General features: G+C 61.4%; 1 protein-coding gene across 1 annotated transcript in view; it reads left to right on the top strand.

Moving 5' to 3' along the window:
- The window catches only part of OPLAH (5-oxoprolinase, ATP-hydrolysing), a 50262-nt gene that overhangs the window by 3277 nt on the left and 30181 nt on the right, over positions 1-16804 (top strand). The window contains 6 exon segments of the mRNA XM_059477076.1: positions 4635-4749; positions 6831-6954; positions 10518-10713; positions 13056-13221; positions 15858-15979; positions 16045-16067. Coding sequence (XP_059333059.1) covers positions 4635-4749; positions 6831-6954; positions 10518-10713; positions 13056-13221; positions 15858-15979; positions 16045-16067 — 746 coding nt within the window.

Here is a 16804-nt window from a genome sequence, read left to right as displayed (position 1 = left end):
CGCACACCTGTACACACACCTGGACGCACACCTGGGCGCACCTGTGCACACCTGTGCCTGCACTGGCACTGCCGGGTCTGTGGTGCCACATCGCCCTTGTCCCAGTGTCCCCTGGGGGGGGGGTGCCAGGTGCCTGTGCCCGCAGTGCCCCGTGTCCCCTGTGTCCTGTGACCCCCCCCCGTGTCCCCTCAGTGTGTCCTGTGACCCCCCCCGTGTCCCCTCGGTGTCCCCTCGGTGTGCCCCGTGACCCCCCCGTGTCCCCTCGGTGTGTCCTGTGACCCCCCCGTGTCCCCTCGGTGTGTCCTGTGATGTCCCCGTGTCCCCTCAGTGTCCCCTCGGTGTCCCCTCGGTGTGTCCTGTGACCCCCCCGTGTCCCCTCAGTGTCCCCTCGGTGTCCCCACGCTGACCCCCTTGGTCACACACATGATGTCTGTCCCCTCAGTGTCCCCTCAGTGTACCCCCAGTGTCCCCACACTGACCCCCACAATGTCCCCTCAGTGTCCCCTCGGTGTCCCCACGCTGACCCCCTTGGTCACACACATGATATCTGTCCCCTCAGTGTCCCCTCAGTGTCCCCTCAGTGTACCCCCAGTGTCCCCACACTGACCCACACAATGTCCCCTCAGTGTCCCCCCAGTGTCCCCACACTGACCCACACGATGTCCCGCCCGGTGTCCCCTCGGTGACCCGTGGCCGCCTGGCACGGGGCTGGCACGTCCTGTGACCGGCACCGTGTCCCGTGACCGGCACTGTGTCCCCGTGTGCCCCACGGTGTCCCCAAATACTCTGTCCCCGTGTCCCCTCTCCATGTGCCTCACGCTGTCCCCGTGTGCCCCACAGTGTCCCCACCAACCTGTCCCTGTGTCCCCTCCTGGGGCTGGCACCGTGTCCCCTGTGCCCCACAGTGTCCCCACCACCGTGTCCCTGTGTGTCGCCCCCCCAGGCTGGCACCGTGTCCCCTGTGCCCCACAGTGTCCCCACCACCGTGTCCCTGTGTCCCCTCCTGGGGCTGGCACCGTGTCCCCTGTGCCCCACAGTGTCCCCACCACCCTGTCCCTGTGTCCCCTCCTGGTGCTGGCACCGTGTCCTCTCTGCCCCACAGTGTCCCCTCCTGGGGCTGGCACCGTGTCCCCGTGTGCCCCACGGTGTCCCCAAATACTCTGTCCCCGTGTCCCCTCTCCATGTGCCTCACGCTGTCCCCGTGTGCCCCACAGTGTCCCCACCACCGTGTCCCTGTGTGTCGCCCCCCCAGGCTGGCACCGTGTCCCCTGTGCCCCACAGTGTCCCTGTGTGTCCCTCCCCACGGGATAGCACCGTGTCCCCTGTGCCCCGCAGTGTCCCCTCCTGGGCTGGCACCGTGTCCCTGTGTGCCCCACAGTGTCCCCAACCACCCTGTCCCTGTGGCCCCTCCCCTGTGCCCCACACTGTCTCCTCCCGGGGCTGGCACCGTGTCCCCGTGTGCCCCACAGTGTCCCTCCTCAGGCTGGCACCATGTGCCCCACGCTGTCCCCAACCACGCTGTCCCCGTGTCCCTGCTGGGGCTGGCACCCTGTCCCCCTGTGCCCCACGGTGTCCCCACAGCCCTGTCCCTGTGTCCCCTGCTGTGTTGGCATCATGTCCCAATGTCCCCCCACAGTGCCCCTGCTGGGGCTGGCACCGTGTCCCCTATGCCCCACAGCGTCCCCACCACCCTGGCACTGTGTCCCCTGTTGGGGCTGGCACCGTGTGCCCCACACTGTCCCCTCCTGGTGCTGGCATTGTGTCCCCATGTGCCCCACATTGTCCCTGCTCAGGCTGGCACCGTGTCCCTGTGTGCCCCACGGTGTCCCCACTGCCCTGTCACTGTCCCCTCCTGGGCTGGCACCGTGTCCCCGTGTGCCCCACACTGTCCCCTCCTGGGCTGGCACCATGTCCCCCTGTGACCCACACTGTCTCCTCCACCCTGTCACTGTGTCTCCTCTCAGGCTGGCACCGTGTCCCCCTGTGCCCCACGGTGTCCCCACTGCCCTGTCACTGTCCTCTCCTGGGGCTGGCACTGTGTCCCCGTGTGCCCCACACTGTCCCCTCCTGGGCTGGCACCGTGTCCCCGTGTGCCCCACGGTGTCCCCACCGCCCTGTCCCTGTGTCCCCTGCTGGGGCTGGCACCGTGTCCCCCTGTGCCCCACGGTGTCCCCACAGCCCTGTCCCTGTGTCCCCTCCTGTGACTGACACCCTGTCCCTGTGCCCCACGGTGTCCCTGCTGTGGGACTCGGTGTCCCCGCCGTGTCCCCACCCGTGTCCCCCCCTCGTGTCCCCTGTGTCTCCCCGCCGTGTCCCCCTGTGTCCCCCGCGGCTGCGTGTCGGAGCCTGGCCAGGTGTCCTTGGCGTGTCCCCTGTCCCTGTCCCTGTCCCTGTCCCTGTCCCGTCAGCGGGGCTGGGCTGGGCGCCAGGCCTGGCCCGTGGCCCGCGTGGCCTGGCCAGAGCCGGCGGGACAGGGACAGGGACAGGGACAGGGACAGGGGACACGGGGGGGACACGAGACAGCGGACAGGGACAGGGACAGGGACAGGGGACACGGGGGGGACACGAAACAGCGGACAGGGGGCACGGGACAGGGGACAGGGGACAGGGGACACGGGGCAGGAGGACACGGTGGGGACACGAGACAGTGGACAGGGGGCACGGGACAGGGACAGGGGACAGGGGACACGGGGGGGACACGAGACAGCGGACAGGGACAGGGACAGGGACAGGGGACACGGGGGGGACACGAGACAGTGGACAGGGACAGGGGACAGGGACAGGGGACAGGGGACACGGGGGGGCAACACGGGACAGGGGACACGGAGGGGACAGTCCTGTCCCTGTCCTGTTCCAGTCCTGTCCCTGTCTCATCCCAGTCCTGTCCTGGTGCCACTCCTGTCCCTGCCCTGTCCCTGCTCTGTCCCACTCCTGTCCCAGTGCCACCCCAGCCCTGTCCTTTCCTGTCCCAGTGCCACCCCACTCCTGTCCCTGTCCCCGCCCTGGTGCCACCCTATTCCTGTCCCTTTCTTGTCCCTGTCCCATCCCAGTGCCATGCCAGTGCCACCCCAGCCCTGTCCCACTCCTGTCCCAGTGCCACCCCACTCCTGTCCCACTCCTGTCCTCGTGCCACCCCAGCCCTGTCCCAGCCCCAGCCCCAGTGCCACCCCATTCCTGTCCCTTTCTTGTCCCTGTTCCATCCCAGTCCCATGCCAGTGCCACCCCAGCCCTGTCCTTTCCTGTCCCAGTGCCACCCCACTCCTGTCCCAGCCTCGGTGCCACCCCATTCCTGTCCTGGTGCCATCCCAATCCCGTCCCACTCCTGTCCCAGTGCCACCCCACTCCTGTCCCTTTCTTGTCCCTGTCCCATCCCAGTGCCATGCCAGTGCCACCCCAGTCCTGCCCCCCTCCTGTCCCAGTGCCACCCCACTCCTGTCCTGGTGCCACCCCTGTCCCTGACCTGTCCCTGTTTCTGTCCCAGTCCTGTCCCAGTGCTGCTCCAGTCCTGTCCTGGTGCCACCTCTGTCCTGTCCCACTCCTGTCCCAGCCCCAGTCCTGGTGCCACCCCTGTCCCTGACCTGTGGCATTCCAGTCCCATCCCAGTGCCAGTCCTATCCTGGTGCCATCCCAATCCCGTCCCCTTCCTGTCCCAGTGCCACCTCACTCCTGTCCCTGTCCCGTGCCAGTTCCATCCCAGTGCCACCCCACTCCTGTCCCAGCCCCAGTGCCTGTCCCTGTCCCCATTCCTGTGTCTTTCTTGTCCCTGTCCCATCTCAGTCCCATCTCAGTGCCACCCCTGTCCTTGTCCTGGTGCCACTCCACTCCTGTCCCTGTTTCTGTCCCAGTCCTGTCCCAGTGCTGCTCCAGTCCTGTCCTGGTGCCACTCCACTCCTGTCCCCTTCCTGTCCCAGTGCCACCCCTGTCCCGGCCCTGTCCCCTTCCTGTCCCTCTCCTGTCCCCTTCCTGTCCCAGTGCCACCCCTGTCCCTCTCCTGTCCCCATCCTGTCCCAGTGCCACCCCTGTCCCGGCCCTGTCCCCATCCTGTCCCTCTCCTGTCCCCTTCCTGTCCCTCTCCTGTCCCCTTCCTGTCCCAGTGCCACCCTAGCTCTGTCCCACTCCTGTCCCTGTCCCACCCCAGTCCTCTCCTGGCGCCACCCCAATCCTGTCCCCCTCCTGTCCTTGCCCCAGCCCTGGTGCCACCCCAGTCCTGTCCTGGTGCCACCCTTGTCCCTGCCCTGTCCCTGTTGTGTCCCACTCCTGTCCCACCCCACTCCTGTCCCATGTCCCCACAATGTCACTCCAGTGCCACCCAGCAATGTCACCCCACGTCCCCGCGGTGTCCCTGGGGTGATGTGACCCCATGTCCCCACAATGTCACTCCAGTGCCACCCAGCAATGTCACTCCATGTCCCTGCAGTGTCCCTGGGGTGATGTGACCCCGTGTCACCCACAATGTCACTCCAGTGCCACCCAGCAATGTCACCCCACGTCCCCGCGGTGTCCCTGGGGTGATGTGACCCCGTGTCCCCACAATGTCACTCCAGTGCCACCCAGCAATGTCACTCCACGTCCCCGCGGTGTCCCTGGGGTGATGTGACCCCGTGTCACCCCCGTGTCCCCCGGTGTCCCCGCAGGAGGTGGCCATGCCGGACGTGCTGTACGAGGAGGTGATCGAGGTGGACGAGCGGCTGATCCCGGAGCAGGAGGATTGTCACCTGCCCGGGAGTGACACCTGGCCCCGGGTACAAGGTGGGTGTCACCATTGTCACCATTGTCACCATTGTCACCATTGTCACCTGCCCGGGAGTGACACCTGGGACAGGGTACAAGGTGGGTGTCACCATTGTCACCATTGTCACCATTGTCACCTGCCCGGGAGTGACACCTGGCCCCGGGTACAAGGTGGGTGTCACCATTGTCACCATTGTCACCATTGTCACCATTGTCACCTGCCCGGGAGTGACACCTGGCCCCGGGTACAAGGTGGGTGTCACCATTGTCACCATTGTCACCATTGTCACCTGCCCGGGAGTGACACCTGGCCCCGGGTACAAGGTGGGTGTCACCATTGTCACCATTGTCACCATTGTCACCATTGTCACCTGCCCGGGAGTGACACCTGGCCCCGGGTACAAGGTGGGTGTCACCATTGTCACCATTGTCACCATTGTCACCTGCCCGGGAGTGACACCTGGCCCCGGGTACAAGGTGGGTGTCACCATTGTCACCATTGTCACTGTTGTCACCATTGTCACCTGTGGGGCAGTGACACCTGGCCCCGGGTACAAGGTGGGACACTGGGGTGGTGGCACTGGGGTGGCACCTGGCAGGTGACACTCCTGTCACCGTCCCCTGCCGCTCTGTGCGGTGGCACTGGGGGCTTTTGGGTGTCCCAGGGCTCTCGGTGACACTGTGACACTGTCCCCGTGTCCCCAGGTGTGACCAGTGTCACCCTGCAGGTGCAGTGGGGGGGTTCAGGGGCTCTCAGTGCCACTGTCCCTGTCCCAGGTGTCTCAGGTGTCACCCAGCTGTTGCCGTGTGGGTGTCCCAGGGCTCTCGGTGACACTGTGACACTGTCCCCATGTCCCCAGGTGTCTCCAGTGTCACCCTGCTGGTGCAGCAGGAGGGTTTAGGGGGTGTAGGTGACACTGTGACACTGTCCCTGTCCCCGTGTCCCCAGGTGTGTCGGGTGTCACCCTGCAGGTGCAGTAGGGGGGTTTATGGGCTCTTGGTGACACTGTGACACTGCTGTCCCCTCAGGTGTGTCGGGTGTCACCCTGCTGCTGCAGTGTGGCTGTCCCGGGGCTGTAGGTGACGCTGTGACACTGTGACACTGTCCCTGTCCCCGTGTCCCCAGGTGTGTCCGGTGTCCCTCTCCTGGTGCAGGAGGGCTCTCAGGGCTCTCGGTGACACTGTGACACTGGTGTCCCCTCAGGTGTGTCCGGTGCCACCCTCCTCGTGCACTGGAGGGGTTTAGGGGCTGTAGGTGACACTGTGACACTGTCCCTGTCCCCATGTCCCCAGGTGTGTCCCGGTGTCACCCTGCTTGTGCAGCGGGCAGGTTTAGGGGGTGTAGGTGACACCATGACACTGTGACACTGTCCCTGTCCCCATGTCCCCAGGTGTGTCCCGGTGTCACCCTGTCGGTGCAGTGTGGCTTTCCCAGGGCTCTCGGGGCTCTCGGTGACACTGTGACACTGTCCCCGTCCCCAGGTGTCTCCGGTGTCACCCTGCTCGTGCAGCGGGCAGGTTTAGGGGGTGTAGGTGACACCGTGACACTGTGACACTGTCCCCGTGTCCCCCCAGGTGTGTCCCGGTGTCACCCTGTCGGTGCAGTAGGGGGGTTTATGGGCTCTCGGGGCTCTCGGTGACACTGTGACACTGTGGCTGTCCCCATGTCCCCTCAGGTGTGTCCGGTGTCACCCTGTCGGTGCAGTAGGGGGGTTTATGGGCTCTCGGGGCTCTCGGTGACACTGTGACACTGTGACACTGTCCCCGTGTCCCCCCAGGCGTGTCGGGTGCCACCCTGCTCATGCAGCGGGCAGGTTTAGGGGGTGTAGGTGACACTGTGGCTGTCCCCATGTCCCCTCAGGCGTGTCGAGTGTCACCCTGCTCGTGCAGCGTTGCTGTCCCAGGGCTCTCAGTGACACTGTGACACCGTGACACTGTGACACTGTGACACTGTGACACCGTGACACTGTCCCCGTGTCCCCTCAGGTGTGTCCGGTGTCACCCTGCTCGTGCAGCGTTGCTGTCCCAGAGCTCTCGGTGACACTGTGACACTGTGACACTGTGACACCGTGACACTGTCCCCGTGTCCCTGTCCCCAGGCGTGTCGGGTGTCACCCTGCTCGTGCAGCGCCCTCTGGACGTGTCGCGGCTCCGCACGGACCTGGAGCGGCTCCTGGCCCGCGGCATCCGGAGCCTGGCGGTGCTGCTGCTGCACAGCTACGCGTGCGAAACGGGGGGATTTGGGGGGGATTTGGGGGGATTTGGGGGGTCCCGGGGGGCTTTGGGGGGTCCTGAGGGGTCCCTGAGGGTCCCCAGAGCCTGGCGGTGCTGCTGCTGCACAGCTACGCGTGCGAAACGGGGGGCTTTGGGGGGGATTTGGGGGGATTTGGGGGGATTTGGGGGGTCCCGGGGGGCTTTGGGGGGTCCTGAGGGGTCCCTGAGGGTCCCCAGAGCCTGGCGGTGCTGCTGCTGCACAGCTACGCGTGAGAAACGGGGGGCTTTGGGGGGATTTGGGGGGATTTGGGGGGATTTGGGGGGGATTTGGGGGTCCCTGGGGGGTCCCTGAGGGTCCCCAGAGCCTGGCGGTGCTGCTGCTGCACAGCTGCGCTTGAGAAACGGGGGGCTTTGGGGGGGATTTGGGGGGATTTGGGGGGTCCCGGGGGGCTTTGGGGGGTCCTGAGGGCTTTGGGGTGTCCCGGGGGGTCCCTGAGGGTCCCCAGAGCCTGGCGGTGCTGCTGCTGCACAGCTACGCGTGAGAAACGGGGGGCTTTGGGGGGATTTGGGGGGATTTGGGGGGATTTGGGGGGGATTTGGGGGTCCCGGGGGGCTTTGGGGGTCCCCAGAGCCTGGCGGTGCTGCTGCTGCACAGCTGCGCGTGAGAAATGGGGGGCTTTGGGGGGATTTGGGGGGATTTGGGGGTCCCTGGGGGGCTTTGGGGGTCCCGGGGGGCTTTAGGGGGCGTCCCCCAGCCCGGCGGTTCTGCACCCTTGTGCACGGGTGGGGACATTTGGGGATTTGGGGGGGGGGGGGGGTCCCAGGTGACCCCCAGGTGTCTCAGGTGTCCCCCAAGGCGCCCTCCCAACCCAAAGTTTCCGAAGATCGAAAAACGCCCAAAGTTCGCCCGAAAAACATCGAAAGTGGAGAAATTCGGGCGAAAGGGGAAATTCGACCCAAGTTCAGGCCAAATTGACCCCAAACTCAACCCCGAGTTCACTCCAAATTCAGCCCCAAATTCATCCTCAAATCACCTCAAATTCAGCCCAAATTCGACCCCAAATTCACCCCAAATTCAGGCCAAAATTCAGCCCCAAATCATCTCAAGTTCACCCCAAATTCACCCCAAATCAGCCCAAACTCAGCCCCAAATTCAGCGCCAAATTCATCCCAAATCACCTCAAATTCAGCCCAAATTTGACCCCAAATTCCCCCCAAAATCAGCCCAAAATTCGGCCCAAATCACCTCAAGCTCGGTGCAAATTCACCCCAAATTTGACCCCAAATTCAGCCCCAAATTCAGCCCCAAATTCAGCCCAAATTCAGCCCCAAATCATATCAAATTCACCCCAAATTCACCCCAAACTCAGCCCCAAATTCACTCCAAATCACCTCAAATTCAGCCCAAATTTGACCCCAAATTCATCCCAAATTCAGGCCAAAATTCAGCCCCAAATCGTCTCAAGCTCGGCCCAAATTCAGCCCCAAATTCACCTCAAATTCACCCAAAATTCAGCCCCAAATTCACCCCAAATCACCTCAAATTCAGCCCAAATTTGACCCCAAATTCAGCCCAAAATTCAGCCCAAATTCACTCCAAATTCAGCCCCAAATTCACCCCAAATCACCCCAAATTCAGCCCAAAATTCAGCCCAAATTCAGCCGAAAAATTCAGCCCAAATTCACTCCAAAATCAGCCCCAAATTCAACCCAAATTCAGCCCCAAATTCACCCAAACTCGGCCCAAATTCACCCCAAATTCAGCCCCATTCCCCGGGGCGTTAATTAGCACCGATTTGGCGTTAATTAGCATCAAATTGGCGTTAATTAAACCCAATTAGCATTAATTAAACCCATTAATTTCACCTGGAAACGTGGAACCCTGGGATGGGAGGAGCCCAGAAAATTCCGGGAAAAGGGGAAAGGAAAGGGCTCAAAAATGAGGAGAAAAAGGGAAAAATGCCCAGATTTGGGTTCTGGAGCTCGAAAAAAAGAGAAAAATCAAAAAAATCTGCAGATTTGGGTCCCGGAGCTCAAAAAAATGAGGAAAAAAATAGAGAAAAAATTGCCCAGATTTGGGTTCTGGAGATCAAAAAAAAAAAAAGAAAAAAAAAAAAAAAGGAGAGAGAAAAATACCCCAGATTTGGGTTCTGTGGGGTCAAAAAATGAGATAAAAAGGAAGGAAGGAAAATGCCCAGATTTGGGTTCAGGAGGTAAAAAAAAGATTAGAAAAAAAAGGAAAAAAGTCCAGAATTTGGGTCTGGAGATCAAAAAAATATTAAAAAAAGAGAGAAAGAGTTCCAAATTTGGATTCTGGAGGTGAAAGAAAGAGAAAAGAGGAAAAAAGCCCAGATTTGGGTTCAGGAGGTCAAAAAAAGATAAAAATAAAAGAGGAAAAAAGCTCAGATTTGTGTTCAGGAGATCAAAAAATAAAGGAAATAAAAAGAGAAAAGAGAGAAATGCCCAGATTTGGGTTCTGGGGCTCAAAAAATGAGACAAAAAGAGAGGAAAAAAGAGAAAAGAGAGGAAAATGCCCAGATTTGGGTTCAGGAGGTCAAAAAAGGAGGAAAAAAAGGGGAAAAATCCCCACATTGGCTGATTGATTGATTGATTGATTGATTGATTGAATGATTTTTTGATTGATTGATTGATTGATTGAGTGATTGGTTGGCTGATTGATTGGTTGGCTGATTGATTGGTTGGCTGGTCGATGGGATGATTGGCTGATTGATTGGTTGGCTGGTCGATGGGATGATTGGCTGATCAATTGATTGATTGGTTGTTTGATCAATTGGCTGATCGATTGATTGGCCGATCAATTGATTGGCTGGTCGATGGGTTGATTGGCTGATTGATTGATTGGCTGATTGATTGATGGGCTGATTGATTGGTTGGCTGGTCGATGGGATTATTGGCTGATTAATTGATTGATTGGTTGATTGATCAATTGGCCGATCGATTGATTGGCTGGTCGATGGGTTGATTGGCTGATTGATTGATTGATTGATGGGCTGATTGATTGATGGGCTGAATGATTGATTGGTTGAGGGATTGATTGCCTGATTGATTGATTTATAGATGGATTTGCTGATTGATTGGATGATCAATTGGCTGATTGAATGACAGCTCTGCAGGTGTGATTGGGGGTTCCAGGTGACACAGGTGACACAGGTGTGACACAGGTGTGACACAGGTGTGACACAGGTGTGACACAGGTGTAACTCAGGTGTGACACAGGTGTGACACAGGTGACCAGGTGTGACACTCAGGTGTCTCCTCACAGGTGGCCGGGTCACGAGCAGCAGGTGGGGGCCCTGGCCCTGGGGTTCTCCCAGGTGTGGTTTGGGGTACAGGTGACACACGAGTGACACTCAGGTGTTCCCCAGGTGTGACTCAGGTGTGTCCCCTCACAGGTGGCCGGGTCACGAGCAGCAGGTGGGCTCTCTGTCCCTGTCCCTGGGTTTCTCCCAGGTGTCGCTCTCCTCGGCCGTGGTGTAACTCAGGTGTTTGCTGTAACTCAGGTGTTACTCAGGTGTTCCCCAGGTGTAACTCAGGTGTGTCCCCTCACACAGGTGGCCGGGTCACGAGCAGCAGGTGGGGGCCCTGGCGCTGTCCCTGGGTTTCTCCCAGGTGTCGCTCTCCTCGGCCGTGGCCGGCATGGCGCGGGCGGTGCCGCGGGGGCTCACGGCCTGCGCCGACGCCTACCTGAGCCCAGGTGTGCGCAGATACCTGCGCGGCTTCTGCCAGGGCTTCCGCGACGGGCTCAAGGTGAGTGAGGCTGAAACGGGACAGACTGGCACGGGATAGACCTGGGATAGAGCTGGGATAGAGCAGGAACTGACCCGGGCCTACCTGAGCCCAGGTGTGCGCAGATACCTGCGCGGCTTCTGCCAGGGCTTCCGCGACGGGCTCAAGGTGAGTGGGGACAGACTGACCTGGGATAGACACGGAATAGAGCAGGGACTGACCTGGGACTGACCTGGGACTGACCCGGGACTGAGCCAGGCCTACCTGAGCCCAGGTGTGCGCCTGTACCTGCCCAGCTTCTGCCAGGGCTTCCGGGACGGGCTCGAACTGACTGACCTGGGATAGACCCGGGATAGAGCAGGGACTGACCTGGGATAGACACGGGAGTGAGCAGGGACTGACCTGGGATAGACACGGGAGTGAGCAGGGACTGACCTGGGATAGACACGGGATAGAGCAGGGACTGACCTGGGATAGACCCGGGATAGAGCAGGGACTGACCTGGGATTGGCCCGGGATAGAGCAGGGACTGACCTGGGATAGACCCGGGATAGAGCAGGGACTGACCTGGGATTGGCCCGGGATAGAGCAGGGACTGACCTGGGATAGACCCGGGATAGAGCAGGGACTGACCTGGGATAGACCCGGGAGTGAGCAGGGACTGACCTGGGATAGACACGGGATAGAGCAGGGACTGACCTGGGATAGACCCGGGATAGAGCAGGGACTGACCTGGGATAGACCCGGGATAGAGCAGGGACTGACCTGGGATAGACCCGGGATAGAGCAGGGACTGACCTGGGTTAGACCCGGGATAGAGCAGGGACTGACCTGGGATTGGCCCGGGATAGAGCAGGGACTGACCTGGGATAGACCCGGGATAGAGCAGGGACTGACCTGGGATAGACACAGGAGTGAGCAGGGACTGACCTGGGATAGACCCGGGATAGAGCAGGGACTGACCTGGGATAGACACAGGAGTGAGCAGGGACTGACCTGGGATAGACCCGGGATAGAGCAGGGACTGACCTGGGATAGACCCGGGATAGAGCAGGGACTGACCTGGGATAGACCCGGGAGTGAGCAGGGACTGACCTGGGATAGACCCGGGATAGAGCAGGGACTGACCTGGGATAGACCCGGGAGTGAGCAGGGACTGACCTGGGTTACAGCAGGACTGGCCCGGGACAGAGCCAGGGCTGACACGGGACAAAGCCAGCACACCCTGTGACGCCCTGGGACCCGCTGGGACAGCCCGGGACAAGGGTGGGGACACGGCTGGGACACCCCCGGGACACCCCCAGACCCACAAGGACACCCCCAATGTCCCCCCTCCCACCGGGACCCCCCTGAGGGCGTTGGCCCTTCCGCGACCCCCTCCCCATTTCCCACCGGGACTCCCCCCCTCATTTACTACTGGGACCCCCCCCAGTCTCCTGCTTGGACCCCCCCCCCCCATTTCCCACTGTGCCCCTCCCATTGGCTCCTGCCCCGCTGGGACCCTCCCCCATTTCCTACAGGGATCCCCCCGATTTCCCACCGGGACCCCTCCCCCATTTCCCACCGGGACCCCTCCCCTCATTTCCCACTGTCCCCCTCCTCCCCATTTCCTACAGGGACCCCCCCCCATTTCCCACCAGGACCCCCCATTTCCTACTGTGCCCCCCCCGCATTTCCCACCAGGACCCCCCCTCTCATTTCCTACCGGGACCCCCCCCCCATTTCCCACTGACATCCCCCCCATTTCCCACCAGGACCCCCCATTTCTCACTGTGCCCCCCCCCCCCCCCCATTGGCTCCCACCCCTCCCACCCCATGGGCCTCCCCGAGCCCCCTCCAATGTCCCCCCAATTCCGCTGAGCCCCCCAGGACCCCCCAGGACCCCCTGAGCCCCCCATGTATCCCCATTTCAGGGGGTCCCGGTGCAGTTCATGCGCTTGGACCGGGGGCTCACCCCCATAGACCCCCCCTGACCCCCCCATGTACCCCCATTTCAGGGGGTCCGGGTGCAGTTCATGCACTCGGACGGGGGGCTCACCCCCATGGCCAGTTTCGGGGGGCTCTGACACCCCTGACCCCCCCATTTCCCCATTTCAGGGGGTCCCGGTGCAGTTCATGCGCTCGGACGGGGGGCTCACCCCCATAGACCCCCCCTGACCCCCCCATTTCCCCATTTCAGGGGGTCCCGGTGCAGTTCATGCGCTCGGACCGGGGGCTCACCCCCATAGACCCCCCCTGACCCCCCCATTTCCCCATTTCAGGGGGTCCCGGTGCAGTTCATGCGCTCGGACAGGGGGCTCACCCCCATGGCCAGCTTTGGGGGGCTCTGACACCCCTGACCCCATCATGTATCCCCATTTCAGGGGGTCGCGGTGCAGTTCATGCGCTCGGACGGGGGGCTCACCCCCATGGCCAGCTTTGGGGGGGCCCGGGCCATCCTGTCGGGCCCGGCCGCGGGGGTCGTGGGCTACGCCCGGACCACCTTCGACCCCCGGGACGGGACCCCCGTGATCGGCTTCGACATGGGAGGTGAGAGCGGGGAACGGGGGGTCCCGGGGGGGATCGGGGTCACAGGGGGGATCGGGGTTGTGGGGGGGTCACGGGGGGTCAGGGGGGGATTGGGGTCATGGGGGTCAGGGGGTCCCATTGAGGGTGGGGGTCCCACTGGGATTGGGTTTTACAGGGGGGATTGGGGGTCCCGGGGGGGTCACAGGGGGATTGGGGGTCCCATTGAGGGTGGGGGTCCCGCTGGGATTGGGGTCCCATTGGGATTGGGGTCACAGGGGGATTGGGGGTCCCATTGAGGGTGGGGGTCCCGCTGGGATTGGAGTCATGGGGGGGTCATGGGGGGGATTGGGGGTCCCGGGGGTCCCGCTGGGATTGGGGTCCCATTGGGATTGGGGTCACGGGGGGCTGGGGGTCCCATTGAGGGTGGGGGTCCCGCTGGGATTGGGGGTCCCAGGGGGGTCACAGGGGTATTGGGGGTCCCATTGAGGGTGGGGGTCCCGCTGGGATTGGGGTCCCGGAGGGATTGGGGACCACGGGGCATTGGGGGTCCTGGGGGGGGTCCCACCGGGGTCGGGGTCCCACCGGCACTGGGGTCTCTCTGGGGTTGGGACGGGGGGTTTGGGTGTTTTTTGGGGTCCCCCAGTTTTGGGGTGCCTCCCCCCAGGCACCTCAATGGACGTGAGCCGCGTGAAGGGGTCGGGATGGGGCGGTTTTGGGGTGCGCCAGTTTTGGGGTGCGCCAGTTTTGGGGTCTCTCTGCGGTCGGGATGGGGCGTTTCTGTGGCCCCTCAGTTTTGGGGTGCGCCAGTTTTGGGGTGTGCCAGTTTTGGGGTCTCTCTGGGGTTGGGATGGGGCGGTTTAGGGGTGCGCCAGTTTTGGGGTGCGCCAGTTTTGGGGTCTCTCTGGGGTTGGGATGGAGCGTTTCTGTGGCCCCTCAGTTTTGGGGTGCGCCAGTTTTGGGGTCTCTCTGGGGTCGGGATGGGGCGGTTTTGGGGTGCGCCAGTTTTGGGGTGCGCCAGTTTTGGGGTCTCTCTGGGGTTGGGATGGAGCGTTTCTGTGGCCCCTCAGTTTTGGGGTGCGCCAGTTTTGGGGTCTCTCTGGGGTTGGGATGGGGCGTTTCTGTGGCCCCTCAGTTTTGGGGTGCGCCAGTTTTGGGGTCTCTCTGGGGTCGGGATGGGGCGGTTTTGGGGTGCGCCAGTTTTGGGGTGCGCCAGTTTTGGGGTCTCTCTGGGGTCGGGATGGGGCGGTTTTGGGGTGCGCCAGTTTTGGGGTGCGCCAGTTTTGGGGTCTCTCTGGGGTTGGGATGGGGCGTTTCTGTGGCCCCTCAGTTTTGGGGTGCGCCAGTTTTGGGGTCTCTCTGAGGTCGGGGGTCCCGCTGGCTTTGGGATGGGGCAGTTTCGGGGTCTCTCAGTTTTGGGGTGCCCTCAGTCACCCCTACAGACGTGAGCTGCTTCGCGGGGCAGTTGGAATGGGATGATTTTGGGGTGTCTCTGGTCAGTTTTGGGGTGCTTTTGCGGTCAGTTTTGGGGTATTTTGGGGTCACTTTTGGGGTATTTTGGGGTCAGTTTTGGGGTGCTTTTGGGGTCAGTTTTGGGGTGTCTGGTCAGTTTTGGGGTGTCTTTGGAGTATTTTGGGGTCAGTTTTGGGGTGTTTTTGGGGTATTTTGGGGTCACTTTTGGGGTATTTTGGGGTCAGTTTTGGGGTGGTTTTGGGGTCAGTTTTGGGGTGTTTTTGGGGTCAGTTTTGGGGTATTTTTGGGGTATTTTGGGGTCAGTTTTGGGGTGCTTTTGGGGACAGTTTTGGGGTATTTTGGGGTCAGTTTTGGGGTGTTTCTGGAGTATTTTGGGGTCAGTTTTAGGGTGTTTTTGGGGTATTTTGGGGTCAGTTTTGGGGTGTCTCTGGTCAGTTTTGGGGTGTTTTTGGGGTATTTTGGGGTCAGTTTTAGGGTGTTTTTGGGGTCAGTTTTGGGGTATTTTGGGGTGTTTTTGGGGTCAGTTTTGGGGTGGTTTTGGGGTCAGTTTTGGGGTGTTTTTGGGGTATTTTGGGGTCAGTTTTGGGGTATTTTGGGGTCAGTTTTGGGGTGCTTTTGGGGTCAGTTTTGGGGTGTCTCTGGTCAGTTTTGGGGTGTTTTTGGGGTCACTTTTGGGGTATTTTGGGGTCAGTTTTGGGGTGTTTTGGGGTCAGTTTTGGGGTGTCTGGTCAGTTTTGGGGTGTCTTTGGAGTATTTTGGGGTCAGTTTTGGGGTGTTTTTGGGGTATTTTGGGGTCAGTTTTGGGGTGTCTCTGGTCAGTTTTGGGGTGTTTTTGGGGTATTTTGGGGTCACTTTTGGGGTATTTTGGGGTCAGTTTTGGGGTGGTTTTGGGGTCAGTTTTGGGGTGTTTTTGGGGTCAGTTTTGGGGTATTTTTGGGGTATTTTGGGGTCATTTTGGGGGTATTTTGGGGACAGTTTTGGGGTATTTTGGGGTCAGTTTTGGGGTGTTTCTGGAGTATTTTGGGGTCAGTTTTAGGGTGTTTTTGGGGTATTTTGGGGTCAGTTTTGGGGTGTCTCTGGTCAGTTTTGGGGTGTTTTTGGGGTATTTTGGGGTCACTTTTGGGGTGTTTTTGGGGTCAGTTTTGGGGTGTTTTGGGGTCAGTTTTGGGGTATTTTGGGGTCCCCAGGCACCTCCACGGACGTGAGCCGCTTCGCGGGGCATTTCGAGCACGTGTTCGAGGCCAGCACGGCCGGGGTCTCCATCCAGGCCCCGCAGCTCGACATCAACACCGTGGCGGCCGGGGGGGGGGTCCCGCCTCTTCTTCAGGTGTGGGGAGGGGGCTCCAGGTGTGGGGAGGCGGCTCCGGGGGCCAGGTGGGCTCCCGCCTCTTCTTCAGGTGTGGGGAGGGGGCTCCGGGTGTGGGGAGGGGGCTCCGGCTGTGGGGAGGGGGCTCCGGGGGCCAGGTGGGCTCCCGCCTCTTCTTCAGGTGTGGGGAGGGGGCTCCGGGGATGGGGGGAGATGTAGGGGGGGGGTTCCAGGTGTGTCCCAGGGGAGTGAGGGGCACCCGTGGGTGTCGCTGTCCCTTCCGTGTCCCCGTGTCTGTCCCCGTGTCCCCTTATCTGTCCCCATGTCCCTGTGTCCCCGTGTCCCCATGTGTGTCCCTGTGTCTGTCCCCGTGTCCCCACTGTCCCCATGTGTCCCCATGTCTGTCCCCGTGTCTGTCCCCATGTCCCCGTGTCTGTCCCCATGTCTGTCCCTGTGTCCCCATGTGTCCCCATGTCTGTCCCCATGTCCCCACTGTCCCCATGTCCCCACTGTCCCCACTGTCCCCATGTCTGTCCCTGTGTCCCCATGTCTGTCCCCATGTCTGTCCCCATGTCTGTCCCTGTGTCCCCATGTCTGTCCCCATGTCCCCACTGTCCCCATGTGTCCCCGTGTCTGTCCCCACTGTCTCCACTGTCCCCACTGTCCCCATGTCCCCATGTCCCCATGTGTCCCCATGTCTGTCCCCGTGTCTGTCCCCATGTCTGTCCCCGTGTCTGTCCCCACGTCCCCACTGTCCCCACTGTCCCCATGTCCCCATGTCCCCATGTCCCCATGTGTCCCCATGTCTGTCCCCATGTCTGTCCCGCA

This window comes from Ammospiza nelsoni, chromosome 1 (genome assembly GCF_027579445.1).
Source record: "Ammospiza nelsoni isolate bAmmNel1 chromosome 1, bAmmNel1.pri, whole genome shotgun sequence".
In the NCBI taxonomy this organism is placed as follows: domain Eukaryota; kingdom Metazoa; phylum Chordata; class Aves; order Passeriformes; family Passerellidae; genus Ammospiza; species Ammospiza nelsoni.
The sequence above is the reverse complement of the archived record's forward strand: the minus strand, read 5'-3'. Positions and strand labels throughout refer to the sequence as shown.